The 20,214-nt window shown below is 34.5% G+C and overlaps 1 protein-coding gene across 1 annotated transcript in view; it reads left to right on the top strand.

Annotated features, from left to right (window-relative positions):
- CycB (Cyclin B) overlaps window positions 1-20,214 on the top strand; it is a 118,546-nt gene that overhangs the window by 74,684 nt on the left and 23,648 nt on the right. The window contains exon 7 of the mRNA XM_090403479.1: window positions 13,244-13,480. Coding sequence (XP_090259605.1) covers window positions 13,244-13,480 — 237 coding nt within the window. The remainder of the gene's footprint in view (window positions 1-13,243; window positions 13,481-20,214) is intronic.

The raw sequence follows: 20,214 nt of genomic DNA, 5'->3' as shown, positions 1-20,214 counted from the left end.
GCAGGGCTTTTCCTCGAACTGAATTTACAATTTTAAATGTAATATCCAAAACATCTTTTTGTATTTAATCTTTTACTACACAGTACTTGTTGGTGAATAATACAGTGGTATGTTAAAAAAAATCTGGATATTTGTCATCGTTTTTACATAATGAAATGAAGCCCGATTTATTACCTATCATTGCAGGAGCACTGTAGTAATAGACACAACTTTAAAAAGTGGAAGTTTGTGTTTCACAAATTCATCAAATGCCAAAAAAAAGTCTTCTCCCCTAGTCCTTCCCAATAATGGTATAATTTTCAAAAGTTCTGCTTTACTTGAAATACCATGCGAATAAATACCATTAACTGAGCAATATCAGTGAAGTCGTTTGATTCATCAAATTGTAATGAAAATACAACACACTGGTGAATTTCTGACATTAACCTGGCCTGGAAATTTGCAATTGGAACTCTTCCTTTCAGCAATTTGAAACCTTGTCTGCGGCCTAGAAGTAGTCTCTGTAGCGCCGTTTCAAACCAAGAAGCTCCTTTCTGGAAGTGGGGAAACTCCTCTCTCAAGCAATATGGATCCGGGCAGTCTCTCTGATGGCGACTCTGGACCAGGTGGCCTCCTCTGACAGCAATTCTGGAACCGGGATCCCTTCTGCTTGCTTCAGTCCCTTTTTTATTAGGGACTAAAAGTCCCTAATAAAGAGGGAGGCCTCCTTCATGTGAGGCTTCCTCTGAGACTTCGCATGAAGTTTGGCTACCCCCAAAGAATCGGTATGAGTCTTTCATCTTAAGTTTCAAGTTCAGCACGCCTTTTGTTCTCTTGCGCTTCCTTTTGATTGTAAGTTGCCGGCCATCGGAAAGTTGTTTGAACTCTTTCTGACTGACTTCGGAGATGTTTACACTTAGAGCCTGCAAGCCTTTGTTTTTAACACTCTAACATATTAAAGCAGTATATACAGTTAGCTTCAAAAGAGTTATTTACAAAAACATCTAATACAAACTATACCGAGACAAAGTTTATTTTTTTACAATATTCACATGGGACTTAACCTAATTGAAAAATCAATGTAATGTGCTTTGGAATATTTAATATTTAAGCTACAATAGAGTTTTTACACTTTGCTTATAATCGTATTCACTCGGCTCGCTATTTGACTTCCACTGATCCAAATTAATTCATTTACCTGGACTCTTAAGAAAATTGCTGATTTGACAATTTTAACGAAAAATAAACTAGCAATACACTTAAAGCAAATTAAAAATAATACAAAATAATGATAAATAAAATGTTTTCAGTTTTAAACAAATTTGTAAGGAGGAATACACAAGAGATTGAACAAAAATCGCCCCGCAGTTGAACACCCCTGTCTTATTGTATTGTGCTTAAGGTAAAATGCATGTTTTGTTTAAAACTATCGCCTGATTTTTGATCAATGCACTGTCTCACAAAAAACCGAACCTGTATGCTTAAATTATAGAAATTGCCACAACTGACTATTTAAGGTATTATTTTAGAAAGGGATCTATTCTATCAGTATTATAACTATTCTTCCTGTGCCATAACATTAATTCAGGGTGGCGCAGTCGAAAAAACAAATTTTCCGTGAATTATATCCTGTGGGAAATGGTTAACGCTGGATACATGAATTACCTATTCTAGAGGTATTTTCACTCGCAATGCTGACATTTGTAGGTAGTATAAAGGATTACAAGCGGGGACTAAATTAATCGGTTTAAGATAGAAAAAGGTAAAGAGAACTTAACAGAAAGATTTAAAGGAGTAGAAGTAAGGTAGACATAGGAAAGAGAATAAGATAAAATCTTGGAATATAATTAATGGGACAGTTCGAAATAATCATAATTAATAACAATTATTACAAATGATGCAAATAAATAGAATATAACAATTATTATTGAGACCTCCAGGGAGGCCATACTATTTGCACCAACTGTCATACCTGTTCTTGAATTCATTCATGTTACTTGCACATACATCTAACAGCTATCCATTCCAATCATGCACTACTGGAAGAGAAAAATCTAGCCCTAACCTTCTTAACAGCATTCATTATAACTTTCATGGATGCCATTGCATCCTTTCCTCACCTCCATAAAATAAATTCCATCTATTGAAATTCTGTGTAATAAAACTTTCAGAAGTTTATCTCAATCATTTACTATATCCCTCTCTCCTTTTTACTAGTGTCTGCAGCCTATAAATTCTCAATCTTTATTCCACAATCCTGATATCATTTTTGACTCTCCTTTGCATTTTATCCACTATCAGAATCACCACAGAAACCAGGAGACCAGACCTATGTGCAATACTCCAAGTGATCTAACACTTTGACCTAGAGTTCCTTCTGTCACATGCTGCTTGAGGAAATTGTTTTGCAATAGCTCAATAAATTCAGTTTCATTCTTTTCATGTGATTTGATAGCTATCCAATCAATGTTTGAATAATTAGTTTCCCGTTATGATTACTCTTTTTGCACCCATGTTTATTTGTTGATGCATTTCTTCGTCACTAGCAACCGATCCATCAGGCCTTTAACACCTGACTGTATTTAATCCTGTTAGGCTCCACCTCACACCAGATGGCTTCAAACTTGCTGCCACATGAAAATTTGTTACTAGTATTGTGGTCATAGGTCTCATCTCTAATTGGATTGAAGACATTTGATATCATTAGGAGCATGTCCCCTTTATCTCCTATCCTGTATCCATCCTGAAAATACTGTATTCTTTGCACTCAGTGCAAGTTAGTATGTCTGCTTCCGATAGCCAAGTCTCACTAATGCTTACAACATGAGGTCTCAATATATTAAACAAGGCAGCAAACTCGACTCCTTTGTTTCTGATACTGTTGGCATTCATGTACTGACATAATAAATTACCTGCATGCTCTTTTGCATACATTTGTCTGTGGTCTGCATGACACAGTTCAACAACTTGCAGATCTCTGTTATCCAGTTCCTTACTTGTGCAGACATTGTTACGTCTTGATAAGTCCAAACTGGATGAACACAGAATCATTCTCTTCATAATCATTTCCATAATAACCATTCTCATCAGAATTCAGTTTTCCTGACTCTGTGTTAGGTCTTATATCAATCTATTTTTTATGACTCCTGATGGCAAATGCATTCGATTGTAGGATATCCCTCTTATACAAATCCAATGTTCCCTCCACACATTCAATAGCTCGCATACATTCCTTCTACACAAAGTATGCATCAAATCATTTACCATCATTTGTTCTTAATTCATATCATATTGAAGTAAAATACTATTTTCACTTTCTCACTTCTTCCAACAACCCTTTCATGTCCTCTCTCATACTGAACTTATTGCTAGTTAAGTTGTTAGTGCCTACTAGAATTACAATATTGTTAACTTTCCTGTTTTTGAATTGTTCTTATCTAGTTCCTTACTTACGTGGACGTATTTACACATTCTTGATAGGTCCTGAACTGGACGAACACAAATATTACACTAAAAACTGTGCCTAAATAGCTGAAATATTTTAACTATATCTATATTATAGATTAAGTTTACATTATTAATCTCCTATCACTAATTTTTTTTGCAATTAGTCTTACTTGTCAGCACTTTAATGTTGTATTTAACATATCTTGCTTCTAAGGCACTTGACTGAATCTAGATCTTGCTCTTCCTCTGGGTCTTTCTTGTCATCAAATGTTTGCTAACCTTTCTTTACCACATTCTATTTAAGTGGCCATACCACCTTAGAACCCTCATCTAGTCTGATCGAGTGGTATTATTTAGATTTAATACCACTTGCCTTCATAACGTAATCCACTTATCTAATAAATAATGTTTATTAGATAAGTGGAATATATTTGGAATATATTAGATTGAGATCAAACTTAGTTCTTTGCTTTACGCAAAATTTATATTCCTAAACAAATCCAGGGGTGCTTAAGGGTCAAAGCTGTATAACTGAGAGGAGACCTCCACATAGCCTTTCAAGGAATGCGGAGAGCCGACCAGGGCTTCTGACCTAATGTCCAATCCTCACCTTCTCGTGGTGCACCCTGTTGGGTATCTACTTTGATACTGAACGAACGATGATGGGCTGGCAATTTGGGATTTAGCCGACCAAATTGTATTCTTATTGGTTAAACCAAAATAAAAAATGATGGTACAGCATGACAAAATTTCATGCCGGCTGGGGCATCGCCCGGTTAAACAAGGCCCCCGTTGTTTTCGCCAGGGAACCAGGGCGAACAGCGAAAAGTCAGCTACTGGAACAAATCTGAAAACAAACCCCAACTCAACATCACCAGAGTTAAAGATCGGTACTATCAACGTAAGAAGCTTGAATGGCAAAGAAATGGAGCTAGCTGAGGAATTAGATAAGTACCAGATCGACATAATAGGGGTGACTGAAACAAAAAAAGACAAAAACTGGTGAGAACTTTCTGAGCAATAAATACAAATGTTATATTCAGGAAATGACAATCAAGGCAGAGAAGGAGTAGCCATAGTATTCAACACAAAATACGAGGCTAATCTTCTTGAATGGCAGTCAGTCTCAAGTAATGTGGGCAAATATGAGAATGGGGAACTGGACAATGAGACTTATTTGTGCCTATGGTCCCACAGAAGGTTCTACTAAGGTAGAAGTGGAGGAATTTTTTGAGGATTTAGAAAAAGCAACTGACACAATGAAAAAGGAAAAGTTGGTCCTTGTTGGGGATCTAAATAGCAGAGTAGGAAATGATTGTGAGATATACAAAAATATTTTGGGAAAATTTGGAGAAAAGAGCAAAGCTAATACTAATGGCAAATATCTGTTGGATTTCTGCTCAGGACATTGACTGATTATTACTAACACCATGTTCCAACATAAAAATGTGCACAAATTCACATGGAGAGAAGTGGCTAGGAATAAGAAAAGTCTCATTGACTATGTTATTGTTGATAGTGATGTTTTCTCCCTGGTGCAGGACATCAGAGTGTACAGAGGATTTGAAATTGGAAGTGATCACTGTTTAGTCTTGAGCAGGATAAAACTGAATTTTATATTGAAAAGAATAACATGTAAGAAAGTTTTGAAGCGAATAAAAGTTGGGCAGCTTTCGGATGTGAAGTGTAGACTAAAATACAGAAAGATTATTGAAAAGAAAATGAAAGAGTTTGAGTACAGGAATCAAACCTTGGAGATTCAGTGGCAAACTCTGAAGAAAACATTGATTCTGCCAGAGAGGCATGTGGTGAGGTTGTGTGCAAGGATAAAAAAATCAGAACTCCCTGGTGGACACATGAAGTTAAAGAGGCAGTGAAGGAAAAGAAGAAAGCATATCAAAAGTTCCTGGCAAATAAGACAGCTTTTACTCTTACAGAATACAGAGACAAATGTAAGAAAGCTAAACAGTGTGTAAAACTAGCTAAACAAAAGTCATGGGAGGACTTTGGCAAGAATATAGAAAATAAATATCAAGAAGGTGGCAAAATATTATGGAGGTTGTTGAAGAAGCTTAGGAATGGAGGAAAGTGCTGTAAAAGGAGTTAGAGATGATAAAGGTGACATGAAAACGGTAGAAAAAGATATCCTTGAAGTATGGAGTAATTACTTTGAAAAACTGCTAAATGAAACAAGCAGTGATGACAGCACAGTGAAAAAAAAAAGAAAATCACTGACCAGGCATGCAGTCAGGAATACATATCCATACTTGAAGTAGAAAAAGCCATCAAAGGCTTGAAATGTGGAACGGCAGCAGGAGTAGATGATATTCGACCAGAAATGCTGAAGTATGGTGGTATAAGAGTCTTACAGTGGCTGCACTGCATAGTTCAGAAAGCCTGGACAGAGGGACAAATTCCGGATGATTGGAGTAGAGCTCTCAGAGTACCCATATATTAAAAAGGAAATAAAACTGAATGTGAGAATTACAGAGGTATTTCCCTACTGAGTGTTCCTGACAAGATCTATGCAAGTATACTTGAGAAACGGTTGAGAAGAATTGTGGAAGAAAAGCTTGGTGAAGAACAAGCTGGATTCAGGCCAAATAGAGGCTGTCAGGATCAGATCTTCACTTTATGACAAATAGTCGAGAAAGCATGGGAATATAACAAAGATCTGTATTTAAGTTTTGTCAATTTGGAAAAGGCATATGACAAGGTGCCAAGAGAAAAGCTATTCAATACTCTGCAGTTATATGGTGTCAATGGGGCATTATATCAAGCAATACGTAGTCTTTATTTGAGTTGTAAGTCAGCAGCTAGAATTGAACGAAGTACAGGTAGATGGTTTAATGTTAAATCTGGTGTGAGAAAAGGATGTACATTATCCCCTCTGTTATTCATTATCTATATGGATCACATTATGAAGGAAAGTGGTATTAAACCTGATATCAAAATTGGAGATGTTAATGTCAGCTCTTTGCTTTATGCTGATGATGTTATACTTCTAAATAAATCCGCTACAAGTCTGCAAGATTCTCTGACTAATTTCATTTGCTGTTGTAATAGATATGGTATGAAGGTCAGCAATAAAAAGACAAAGACAATGAAAATAGGCAGAATCATTGGAAATGTCAACTGTGTTGTGAATGGAGAACCTGTGGAACAAGTAAAACATTTCAGCTACTTAGGCTCGATTTTTAGTGAAAATGGTAAATTAAATATAAAAATAGACAACAGAATCAGCAAAGCTGGTATGATGGGAAGTCAATTGAATAAATTCATATGGAATAAGAGAGAAATTAGTCGGAACGCTAAATTAGCTGTATACAAGAGTGTTCAAACCAGTTTTAACTTATGGATCTGAGAGCTGGGTCAGAAGTAAAACACTTGACCGAAGACTAGAGACCACAGATATGCGAGTCCTGAGAAAGATTAGAGGTGTGAACAGATGGCATGAATGGCAATATCATATTAAAAATGAGGATATTAGGAAAGAACTTGACATTGTCAGCATCCAGGAATGCGTTAACAGAGCTAATCTCAGGTGGTATGGTCACTTAAATAGAATGGGAGAGGAAAGATTAGCAAAACAAGTGTTCTCTGCCAGGTTGGCAGGAAAACGACCCAGAGGAAGACCAAGATATAGGTGGATTGATACGGTACAAAGTGCCTTAGACGATAGAAATATAAGATCTGATAATGTTGGAGTCTTGACAAGTAACAGACTGATTTGGAGGAAAATTGTAGATAGGAAGTTAGTAATGATGTAATTTTTCATGTAGTACTGTCATATCCTGTACACCCCTTGAGGGTACAAGGCAGGAATTTGATGATGAAACAAATCCAGTGCAAATCTTCAGGATTCCTTGACTAAACTGAATAACAGCTGTAATAAATTTGGTATGAAAATCAGCAATAAAAAAGACAATAAAATTAGGCAGAAACATTGAAAACATCCATTGCATCCTAAATGGAGAACCTATAGAACAAGTAAAACAGTAGATATTTTGGTGCAATTTTTAGTGAACATGGCAAATTAATATGTAAATAGACAGCATAATCAGCACAGGTGGAATGGTATGAAATCAGCTGAATACATTTATATGTAATAGTGAAAACAGGAAACTAGCTGTATACAAGACTTTGTACAACCAGTTTTATCTTCTGAATCTATAATCTGGGTTAAAATAAAGTATTGTAAATCATACTCAAGACTACAGATGAGTTCTGAGGAAGATAGGGGAGTAAACAGGTGGCATCAATGCCAGGCAGCTTCATATTAAAAATGAGGATTAGTAAACAATTATTTAGGTGCTAGTTTACATTTGTTACACTTTAATGGAATAATTATACACAAAGAAATAAACTGGTTTAATCACTTCAAAAATTTGTATGTCATTGACATCTTCAGAAATATGTTAAAATTGTAATAAACACAAACAAGAAATGAGATTAAAATAAATTAAGACTAAATTTATTCCCTCTATGGGCAAGAATTAGTTTCGAGATTTAGGGAAGTTTAATACAACATATTAAGATTAAGCTGGTTTTTTAAGTCTTCTACTGATTATAAAGTCAAGTTTGTATTTGCTGTGATAGAGCATGGTTTTCTTCCATCTGATTCTGTGCAAGATATCCAAGGTATGGTTTGCTAGACCTGACCATAGTTGTGGTGGCAGACGTATTTTTGCATTCTTCTAGGCAGATGTTAGATTTCCCATTCTCACCATAAGTTTCAAGAACAGTGATCTTTCTAAATACCTGTGGTAGAGAAGGGAGGTGGATCCTTAAGACAGTGGGGAAGAATGCCAGTTTCAAATGAGGTATGAAAGCTGTGCAGATATGTTTTAAAGTTCTGGTATTTTTTTCTGAAGTGCCCTAAATATAAGAAATGGTAATGTCATTACTCTTGTCTTTGATTGTGATATGAGGTGGAAGGGACAGATAATTATAATTTTTTTTAACCAACAGGAAGGCTTGGCAAGTTTTGCTGTGAGGAAGCTTGGGTAGAACAGATAAATGATTAAACATATTTAATTCTTTCTCTTTGTGCTGTGAATTATTTCATTAAAGTGTAACATGAATAAAAATTAGGATATTAGAACTTGACATTAGCTCAGTTAATGCATTACTAGATGCTAATATGAGACACTTAAACAGAATGGGAGAGGAAAGTTGCACAAAAGCGTTTACCACGAAGATAAGAAAATGACCTAGAAAAAGACCTCAATCTAGGTAGAATGATATAGTAAAATAGCACATGAGAAGACAAATAAGATCTGATATTGGAGTCTTGATAGATAACAGATTAATATGGAGCAAAATTGTTGATAGAAGTTAGTAGTACATGAAAAAGTTCATTCATACAGTAGATACTTGACCAAAAAAGTTTGGATGTATGTTTTACAATGGTTACACTGCATAATTTACATGGTTGAATTCCTGACAATTGGAATAGCTCTCATAGTACCCATATATATATAAGTGAGAATTATAAAGGAATTTCTCTACTGAGCATTCCTTGTAAGCTTTATGAAAGTATACTTGAGAAATGGCTGAGAAAAATTCAGTTAAATCTGGAGAACAAGAAGCTGGAGTCGGGCCAAATAGGATGTCAGGATTAGATTTTAACTTTGAGGCAAATACAAGGGTGGTCTAAAAAGTTCTCAGCCTAACAATGAAAAAACAAATTTATAATCAAAAAATTATTTTTATTTTTCAACATAATCTCCCTTAAGACTAATTCATTTATTCCAGTGATGTTCCAGCACTATTTTTCTGTCCCTATAGTGGTTCTCAGTAAGATCTGCAAAATACCCCTTACAGCTGCAATCCCTCTTGATTTGGAAAAAAAAAAAAAAAAAAAAATGCTGACCAGTGAGGAATAGTTTTGGGAAGTGATAGAAGTCAGAGGGAGCCAAATCTGGGGAATAGGATGGATGTTCCATCAGTTCATAGTGCAGATCCCTTAATTTTCCCATTGCCAAAACACTTTTGTGGGCAGATGCATTGTCCTGATGAAAGATGATTTTTTCTTCTGTAAAACCGGATCTTTTCTCACGAATTTTTTGTCTAGTCTGGTTAAAAGATTGGAATAATATTCCCCAGTTATTGCTTTACCCTTTTCAAGATAACAAACAAAATGCCTTTAACATCCCAAAACACTGATGCCATGACCTTACCTGCTGATGGAACTGACTGTCTTCTTTGGTGCTGAACAATCAGCTTCTGTCTACTGTTTTTGACTGCTGTTTTGATTCTGGTGAGTATGATGAATCCAAGTCTCATCCATAGTAATAAATCGACGCATGAAATCCGTTTTATTCTTGTTAAAATGCTCCAAGCACTGTTCAGTGATTTTCATGCAAGTGCTTTTTTGATCTGCTGTGAGCAAGTGCAGCACCCATCTTGCACAAAGCTTATTCATATGAAATTCTTCATGCAAAATATATCCTACACGTTCTTTTGAAATCGTATAGTCTCAGCAATTTCATGCACTTTGACTCGCCAGTCATCCAATACCATATGGTGCACTTAATGATTTCTGGTGTTGTTACTTTTTGGATATCCTTCACATTGATCATCTTCAAGGCTGGTACTGCCACATTTAAACTCGGCAGCCCATTTCTTAATTGTCGAAAATGAAGGAGAAGTGTGCCCATAAACTTATGAACTTCAAATGAATTTCTTTTGCCGTTAAACCTTCTTTTACAAAGAATTTTATAACTGCACAATACTCAATTTTATCCATTTTATTTATCAATGACTTGCAATTTCACATGGATGCTTATGACAGTACCAACTTAGACAAAAAAAAAAATATTGCTGATGAAAAAATCTTAGACAAAAACCACCCTCAAGTTGAGAAATCATGGGAATATAACAAGGATCTATATTGAAGTTTTGTAGATCTGGAAAAGGTATTTGTCAAAGTTTGAACAGTCTCATGGTGTAAATGAGACATGATATTGAGCAATATATTCTGTTTGAGCTGTAAATTACAATTGAAGGAGATACGGGAAGATGGTTTGATGTTAAATTGGGTGTGACAGGAAGAATAAAAGATGAAGATATTACAAAAACTCATCATTGTTAACATTGAAGAATATGTTAACAGAGCTAATCTCAGATGGTATGGTCACTTAAACAGAAATGGGAGAGGAAAGGTTAGTAAAACAAGTGTTCTTTGCCAGGTTGGCAAGAAAAAGATCCTGAGGAAGACTGTGATGTAAGTGGATTGATACAGAAAAAATTGCTGATGTCTTGACAGATAATAACACATTAATTTGGAAGAAAAGTGAGGATTAAAGTTAGTCATTTAAATTTTTCATGTATTATCATATCCTGCACAGAATTTGATGGTTCCCAATTTTTAAACTTTCTTCCTTTAAACGCTGCAAAGGCAAATTTCCTATCTTGGTATCTGTAAAATTCTCTGCTTATGGTTTATATTTTGGCCAAACTGGCAGATTTGGCTGTTTATAATGGATACCTAGACTATTAAATGTTCCATTTTTTTTCTAGATATAGGATTCTATAGAAAAAACTTATGGATTGGTCATATAAAGTAAGTTGTTAATCTTGCTACATCACTAATTTGAATAGATCTGGTGGTTTGTTTTTCACTTCATGGAAAATAGTTTTCTTTCATACAAACCTCCCCAGCTATTTTAATAGCATATAAAACTATCAGGGCTTTAATGCAGTTTGGACAGCTTAATTGATTCACATTTGGTTGACATGCTGAGTCTTTATGTTACTGTCTTTTTTTTTTAATTTTGAATTTATACAGAATATGCCCCTGAGACTTTGAATTTTTACTGTCTTTTGTTGAATTGATTTAATGTTTACTTATGTTTCATTTAATCAACCACCTTTTGATGGCACCTAGAGAGCATAAAACATTTGAATACTTGCATGAAACTTTATTAGTCTGTGTCTCCATTAATTTAAATGCCTCATTTACTCTAGATGAAATACTAATAAAATGTATTGTAATTTTATGAATAGAAAATTTGCAGAATAAGTGTATTAAATTCCTGGCCTGGTTGGCTGAATGGATCTGAACCAACCAGTTAATTGTTGGTTCAGATCTTACTATGGATATTTGACAATGTCTCTAGGTGGAAATGAATTTTATCACCTAGTGTGGGATCAACATTTTCCTTGAATCTTAAGTGGCTTAAAAATTTCAATTATTTGGCCTCTAGCATTAGAGTATTTAACCCTTAGCCTATTTATAGCACTAATGTGAGTTTTTAAGCTTAACCATTTTAGTTTAACAATAAACTATTGTTAAAAAATGAAGATATTAGGAAAACTATTAAACAACCTTTGAATGCTTCAGTTGACAAGGGAGAATTTGGAAATGCAGTGAAAATAATTAAACCAAGGAAATTGTTTTAAACTTTATTTTCTTTTTATAAAGTACCTATATGCCTGATACTGGAACCTAAAGTAGTAACATACTTTAGAGCTTGGGTCTTAAGTAGTATATTAGAATCAGATTTATGTCAATAGGTGTTCAGAAGGATGTTTAGTGTTGAAGTTTACCATTTCAACTTTGTTTTACTACTTTGCATCCACCTAATTCAAATTAGAACTAGGTGGATGCAAAAAATTTAAGTAAAATAAGAATGGATAAAAATTGCGATTATAGTTTTAGGCAGGTTTGTTGCTTTGACATTAAAAATTTCAGAACTTACATTCTAAATGAACTGAATTACAGAAATTTATCTTTTCAATTACAAATATACATCCTAAATGGATTTGAATCAGCAAGGAAAAAGATTAGTCTCTTAATCTGGAGGATGATCTTGTATTGAAGAAGCAAGAGTTTTCACTTAGAAATACTTATAAAAACTGCAGACTGTAAAATATTTACAGATATTACATGCATTCTGGCCATAATTCTTTAATTTGTTAAGACAATTCTTTCATAGGTGAAATTGACAGAGATTTTTGTTGGCCTCTTGTAACTTACTGTCTTTGCATGGGTTGATTGACCAATCATTTATTTTGACCAAGATCAATCAGAAATTATGGAAGAAGTGAAATTGCACCGTTTTGGTGTTATGGAGGAGAGCTAAATGAATATCTTAAAGTAAAACATAAGAATGCTTCGAAAATAAGACAAAATAAAATAACGCATATAAATGGGAAAGGGATTTACAAGGAGGAGGGAAATGGAAAGTTCTGATAAGCACCTAGAACAAAAATATTAAAGCAACTGATATAACCATAAAAAAGAACATACTAGTAGCTGGGTTATGAATATCTTATATCCACATTGCATAATTAGCTCATAAGTAATGAACTTAAGTGGCTGGATTCCTGTTCAACATATCACTGCCACTTTAAGAATGTATAGTTATTTTAAGAGTACAGTGTTTTGGGTTGCATTTTATACAAGATAGTGTAAAATTTTATTTAGGGTTTTTTCTTTTATGTAGAGATCCTTTATAAAGTACATACATATATAATAAACTTGTTAGTTTTTCGCTCTCTCCAGCTGGATGAAATTGAAGAGTAATTGCTCATTGCCAGCAAATTGCTTCTTAACTGCTATTTACATAAATTCAACCTGTAATTGACTCAAGTTTACATAAACTTTTTTGAAAGAAAATATGGTGATCACTTTGTATAATTGTGGTGGAAACATTTGCAAAAAAAGCAACAATTTTATCAACTTAAGTTGATTAAAGGCTGATTTTATGTGAAGAGTATCCAAATGTATCAGAACTCTAGACATTACTTATTAGATATTGTAGTTTATTTTCTAAAAATATTTACCTTTTTTAACTTTTCTTTGAAACAGAAAGAAGAAATAACACGTAGCAAACTTCAGTTGGTTGGAGTCACATCATTGTTTATTGCTACCAAATATGAAGAAATGTATGTCCCTGATGTTAATGATTTTGAGTATATAACAGACAATGCTTATACCAAGCAAGATATTTTTAAAATGGAGCAGGTTATTCTGAAAACATTAGAATTCAACTTGGGCAGGCCTATCCCAATGCATTTTTTGCGGCGAAATTCCAAAGCTGGAAGTGTAAGTTCTTTTTATATTCATCTGTTTTTGTTAGTTTGCATGACAACTATTTAAGTAATTTCCTAAGTATGTATTGCAGAGGTGACTCCCATAACTGCTAATGCTTGTCTTGTCATTGTAGAATCCTTGTGAATGGATTCTACAATGGATATTAAGATATTAACATTAATAGCTATTTCAATTGTAAAATTTCTACACTTTAAGGATTTGGATTCTTCTGTTCCACGGTAGACCTTGTTTCACACCCCTATGCTATGACAAGTTTGTAGCAATGCAGTTACTCTATTCTTTTGGACGGAAACCTCTAGCATGTTACACTTCTCTTCACTATGGTTGGATGCCAGAATTCCTCTTATTCTTCACTGTGTGCACGAGTAGATAGCTTTTTCATTTCTCTACCAGTTTGGAAGTACAATAAAGGCTTTACTATTTTTATCTTCATAGTTTTGTAAGTCAGTGCACTCTTTTTTCCTTGAAATATAAATATGTAATATCTATATTAAATGCAAATGGGCTCATCACCATGAGAGAATAACCTAGAATCCTGCCCTTTTTTTTTTCTCTTCAAAAAACAGTATTCGCTATTTCCTTTTTATCGTTAATTTTTAGTCCAGAAGACATTTCCACCCATAAAATTATTTCAAGCTTCTGATGTCATAAATATACTGCATGTATAGTTTCATATGCTCAACTTTTTATTGCCAAAACTCAAATCCAGCCTGGCATTAAATTATTGCTTCTGAAGTCTCATTTAAAAACTGAACATTTTATACATTAGTCAGACTAATTGAGCCCTATCAGCTTTAAACAACAAAATTAGACTATAATCACAGTACATCATCAGTAACTAGAAACAAGCAATTAGAACAGGAATGCAAGGTACATACAATAATTGGTTTACCAATTAAAAACAATTGCCATGAGCTAGAAATTAAAACTATTTTTAATGTTTATATAAAATAAGAATTACCAAACTTTTGAGGATGAGAATTTTTTCAATTCAAGTTAGTCTGATAGGGCTTCACAATTTTCTTTGTGAAGCCCTATCAGCTTTAAAATGATATTGCTATCAGATTTAAAACCACTTCTATGGAGAAGATGAGCTTCATCCACTAGACAGTGTTTAGTGTCAATACTATGCTGTGCCAGACCAGAATTTTGAGGTTCCACATATTCAATGTAGTACTGATGTTCATTAATTCTTTTTTTTTTTTCCACAGAACTGCCTCTCTGTCCGAAGTATGTTAATTATACTCGCAAGGAATCTGGTAAACACCAGCTGAAGATAAAGGTGACAGTTTTTTCTTTTGTAGATGATAACAGAAGAGAAATTTTGTTGATGGGAAAATATCTGGGAATAAGGTGATACTTCATATTTCTACCAATAGGTTCAGAGATATCAGAAATGTAAGGGATTGGAACACTGCAGTCTGAAGAATTCTTAGATGTTGGAACACAGTCCATCTGCTAGATTTGATGCTGGTTGTAACCATTTTTAAAGAAGGTTGTCCAGTAAGACCCATTGTGAATTGCATTGACTCTCCCACATATACAATTGTTAAATTTCTTTCACAGTTAACTGCCAATATTAGACAATCCAGATCATTCATCAAGAATTCCACACATTCCTTAAACATCAATTTCTGTTTATTTCATTTCAACATTTGATTATCTGACTTATTTACTATGATTTTCTTCTTGATGTTGTGAAAATGTTTGAATTTGCTATACGATAGATATTTCAGCTGGAAAAAACAAGATCTATAGACAAATTGAAGACACTGCTGTGTGTAGCCCTTTGTTCTCCACCTTTGGCAAACCATTTTTTGAACCATCTAGAAGATACTCTTGTTTTCTTTAATCCCCAGCCATTGGTTTCATTATGTCTGATGTTTGGCCTCATTCTGAAAATGAACTTGTCCATTTCATACATTGGTATGAAACATTAATAGCCTTTATCCATTCTGGTAAACTACCAGAAAAAAAAAAATTCTGGTAGTTTACCATTCTTGGATCTCTTATGCACACAGCTTCTGATACTTTGTCAACCAGTGTTTACCAAACCTAAAACCTACCTTTACTGGCAGATACATTCATCAAGTCTGCTCATTACATCCTCAAAAATTAGTGTTACCAAGTCCTTAATTAATAGAGCACATATGTGCTCCTCTCCCTCAAGCTTACAAGAGCTTCTCATTCTCAAACCTTCAATGGAATAGTTATTAATCTCATAAAATCCAGCAGATAATTAACACCTAAGTATTCATCAGACCACAGAGTTCTGATCACTTATATTTCTGATATATCTGAACCTATTGGTAGAAGTATGAAGTATCACTTTATTCCCAGATATTTTTCCTATCAACAATTTCTCATCTGTTACCATCTACAAAAGAAAAACTGCCTTTATCTTATCTTTAGCTGATGTTTACCAGATTCCTTGAGTATAATTTGACATACTTTGGGCAGAGAGGCTGTTCTGTGGAAAAAAGATTAATGAGCATCAGTACTACATTGAATAAGTAGAACCTCAAGTCTGGTCTGGCATGGGTATTGACACTAAACAGTATCTGGTGGGATGAAGCTTGTCTTCTCCATAGAAGCACTTTTAAATATTGAACACCTGTTCAAAGAAAGTTGGTCCTTTTTACATTTTCCTAACTTGAATTTAAACGATTCTCTTAGGGAGGTTGGGAGATTCTCATTTTATGTAAACATCAAAAATAGTTATTTATTAATATTAATTTCTAGCTTGCAGCAAAAAATTTTAATTAGTAAACTAATTGTTGTATTCCTGTTCTGATTTTCTTGTTTCTACACACTGCCGTTATTCTCAGTATGAAATATCTGTACTTTAATGAAAGTTTATTACTGTGGTTATTATGTTAGTTTGTTTATAGTTATGCCACAGCTACCCTTTTAAAGATAAGTTCTATCAGCTTTGTCCGGTTACTGGTATACAGTACTCAGTCTGTGCTGTTATCCTATTGCTTGAGCATTTCTCACTTTTATTTCACTAATTTTCTCATAACCACATTTTTGTTCTTTTTTGTCAACCTCTCAGTATTTCTAAGCAGTTATGGTATTTCATCTTGCAAAATAGGTAAACCAGCCAGGTGAACAAGAGCAATTTATAGCTATAATACATTATGCAGATATAATTATCCACTGCCCAATTATTATGTTTCAAGATTGCCAAATTAATTGCTGTAACTGGCCACTGAGTAATGTAAAAGACAAATATGGAAATATGCTTGTTCTCTCTCTCTCAAATGTGTGGAATTAATAAATCAATTGATGGATACGTGTGCTTTACAGGTGGGGAAAGAACCTTAATCATCCTATATGTAGGCAAGTCTGTACGGTTCACAATCAGTCTCACCAAGCAGCCTTTATATTTCTGGAAGACTAAGATCATGAATTATTTCCAAATTGAGTGCATTGTTTCTTCACTATATTATTACAGGAACTATTATCAGTTGTTTGAGTTTTGGTATGGTTATAACTTATTTCTTAATTTTTTTCATGTAAAGTGTCCTCTTAGTGATCTATCCATTGAAACTATGGTTTTGCCTTCATCCAGGTTTGAAATAGATTTTTGTTTCAGTGAAGGGTGAAAGCAGTGCATTGAATTCAGTTGTAGGTAATTTAGGTGGTAACTTATCTTTAAATAGTGTAACAGGAACTTTGGAGCATAGTTTCTTAGCATTACTTGAAAGACCAAGAAGATTATATTTGATATGCAAAATATCAAGATACAGAATGGTTTTAGGTATAACAAACTTTGTCCAGAAATTGTAGCTATCCATTTGTTAAGAGGATTCCAGTGGTATGTACGCTAACCACTTGGCCAGCCAAGCCGGCAATATGATGGTGCCAATTGATTTTATTGATGAACTCTTGTAGATCTGTATGGAACCATACCTAACTGAAAACATTACATATTTGTAACAAAGGATGGTTTTGGAATGACTATTCAGTATTCGTTGCTCAAATCATTGAAGTAGTAAGCTAATTGTAAAGAAAGAGAATTACCCATTGATGTTCCTTCAATTAGCTGGTAAAGTTTATTTTGCAGCCAGAGTGAATGACAAATAGGCTGAAAATATCTCCCTAAAAGTCTTGTTTGAAGAAGTTGCATTTCATCTGAAAGAACATTCTTGAATAAAGACCAAGCTGAAAAGGAGATCACTGGGACAAAGACTAATCTTCAATGACTTTTCTTTGAAATGAGAGCTAACTATTGTTGATAGGTGAAGAGGACTTTCCTGCAAATATTAGTTTTTAGCAGTTTTGTAGTGAGGAGGGCCAGTGCAGTCCACCACAGTATGTAATGGAATATTTGCTTTGTGAACTTTTGTAGTCCATACAGGTGGGGATGTCCATAGCACTAAAGTTGCTTCTTGGTTTCCTCATTCTAATTAGATATAAGTTTATCAGAAGGAATATATTAGGTTTATTTGGTTGTATTAATAGACAGCTTGAGCCTATCTTTTCATCTCTCTCTCTCTTACACACATTAATGGGATAAGAGCTTCATGCCTTACATAAAGGACAACTTAACTGCCTGCCATCCTTCAGGTATGACTATTCACTGTGAGCATCCTTCCATTGCAGATCTTTATGCCATGGTACTGCTTCAAGCTTCCTAAGTGTATCACATTCATCTGCCTTATAGTTCCACATATATCTTTTAACTGGAATTTCCACATTTTAATGTAACCACCTTTTAATTTTTTTAATGTAACATTGCAATGTAACCACCTTAGTTATTTCTGACCCTCTAACAAGATCAAACACTCTCATACCCTGAGGCCCCTTCATTACATTCTGCTTCAAGTAGTGTGTATAAATTCCATTTCCATCCTGTCATCTGGTCTTTCCTCTTTCCAATCTGTCTCTGAAGCCCCCCCCCCACCCACAGTTACTCAACTTGCATTCATTGTACTAATCTGCTGATGCATATCTTCCACATCATCCCTGGCTCCTCTTGGCCTATAGCATCAAACAATTTTTTATATTTTGTTCTATCGGCCTTGATCTCACACCATCGAAGAGAACTAGCATCTGTGCTATTGACTCTTAATCTAGTTGGTCGCAATTCATCATTCCCTCCCCCCCCCCCCACACACACACATCCTGTCTTCTCAATCTTCCCTGAAAATGCTCAATCCATTACATTCTATCCTTGTAACTGTCATCTGCTGTTAGCCAAATCTCGCTCATACCTATAACTTTCGGCAAGGTTGCCCTAACCAATGCCAAAAACTTATTCCTGATGCTGCTAGTATTAGTAATATAGTAACTGTAGCATCACCTTAGTTTTCCCAACCAGTTTTACATTCTGAATTGACTACTCCATATGATGTTGCTTGAGACTAGATTCTGCACTTTTTTCATTCGCTCAGTTGCTTCATGGGTGCTTTTACACACATCGTCACCGCTTCAATTGCTTTAATTATCCTGACACTTTGCTTCCACACCCTCAGTGAATAAAGCTTTCTCCAGACACCTAACTCTGAATCCATTTAAGTGCAGTCTATTAGCATTGTTCAAATCTTTCCATCCATCGGGCCATAAGTCGAGAAACTACATTTCTTCTGCACAACCTGCATATTGATTTATTAGCTATCATCGTTCTCCTCAGTTTATCCCTATCATATCATGGCAACACTCTCAAACTTCATGTTGCTCTTTTTTTTTGTTGCTTCTAATTATAAAGTATGATCATGTGTTTGCATGGTCATGGCATTAGTTACATGTATGTTGGTTGAGCTCTTAGCAAGAAAATCAGTGTAAAATTTTGTTGATTACTAGATGCTGTACCAAAACAAAAGATTCATTAAAATGAATTTTTATTTACAATGTAACAAATCTATAGTGAATAAAATCCACATACACATGTACATAGTCTCTTTGCATTGCAAGGTATTATTTTGCAAGCAAAACACCTAAAATGCAAAACTTCTAAAAAAAAAAAAATCTTGACATAGTCCAGAGGAGAGCAATTAAGCTTATAGATGATACCTCTTACAGATTCCTTCAGTCTATCTCAGATTCAGTTTTATTAGGATTCTGGATTCTGCAGGTACTTCAGTGGTCACACCATATAAATTGAAATAAAAAAATTTCGCCATACTTTTTAAATATGAAAAGCAACAAGTGTATAACTATAGCATTTAAGGGCATAATTTGAAACAGCAAAATTAAGCAAATCTATTCTGAGAAGACTGAAAAGTGGAAAGTCAGTTAGCTTTACTGCCTGGAAGTCCATCTGCTAATTTAGACTTCACCACACACACACACACACACACACACACACACCTTTGGACATAAACTGGGAAGATCAAAAGAACTTGTGATTGCTCTTTAGGTAATTTGATTTGGTTCTGGCACAGTGATCTACTCAGCAAACTAATCCTGTGGCTTCTCTTCTTAGCAGTTGGGTTGTCAGCTTCCTCTGGCTGCTCAAGGCTTTATACTCTCACTCTTCCTTCTGCTCATAAATTATCTTCTATCACTCACTAAAAATTTTATTCATAACTTTGATACATTCTATTCCTTTTACTCATTTGCAAACGTAGTGCCTGGTCATTATATATGCCTTCATCTTTTGATAACAACTAGCTTTCTAAACATAAGATTTTTCTTCTTAGGCTAACTTACAGGACTTGCTTTTCCTTGTACAATACCTTTCCTTATCTCAGCCACAGCTTCTTTGGCCTCTGAGAAAT

This window comes from Typopeltis vanoorti, chromosome 14 (genome assembly GCF_054136105.1).
Source record: "Typopeltis vanoorti isolate ZY-2024b chromosome 14, IOZ_Tvanoo_1.0, whole genome shotgun sequence".
Lineage (NCBI taxonomy): Eukaryota > Metazoa > Arthropoda > Arachnida > Uropygi > Thelyphonidae > Typopeltis > Typopeltis vanoorti.
Note: the sequence above shows the minus strand (reverse complement) of the source record. Positions and strands in the feature narration are given on the sequence as shown.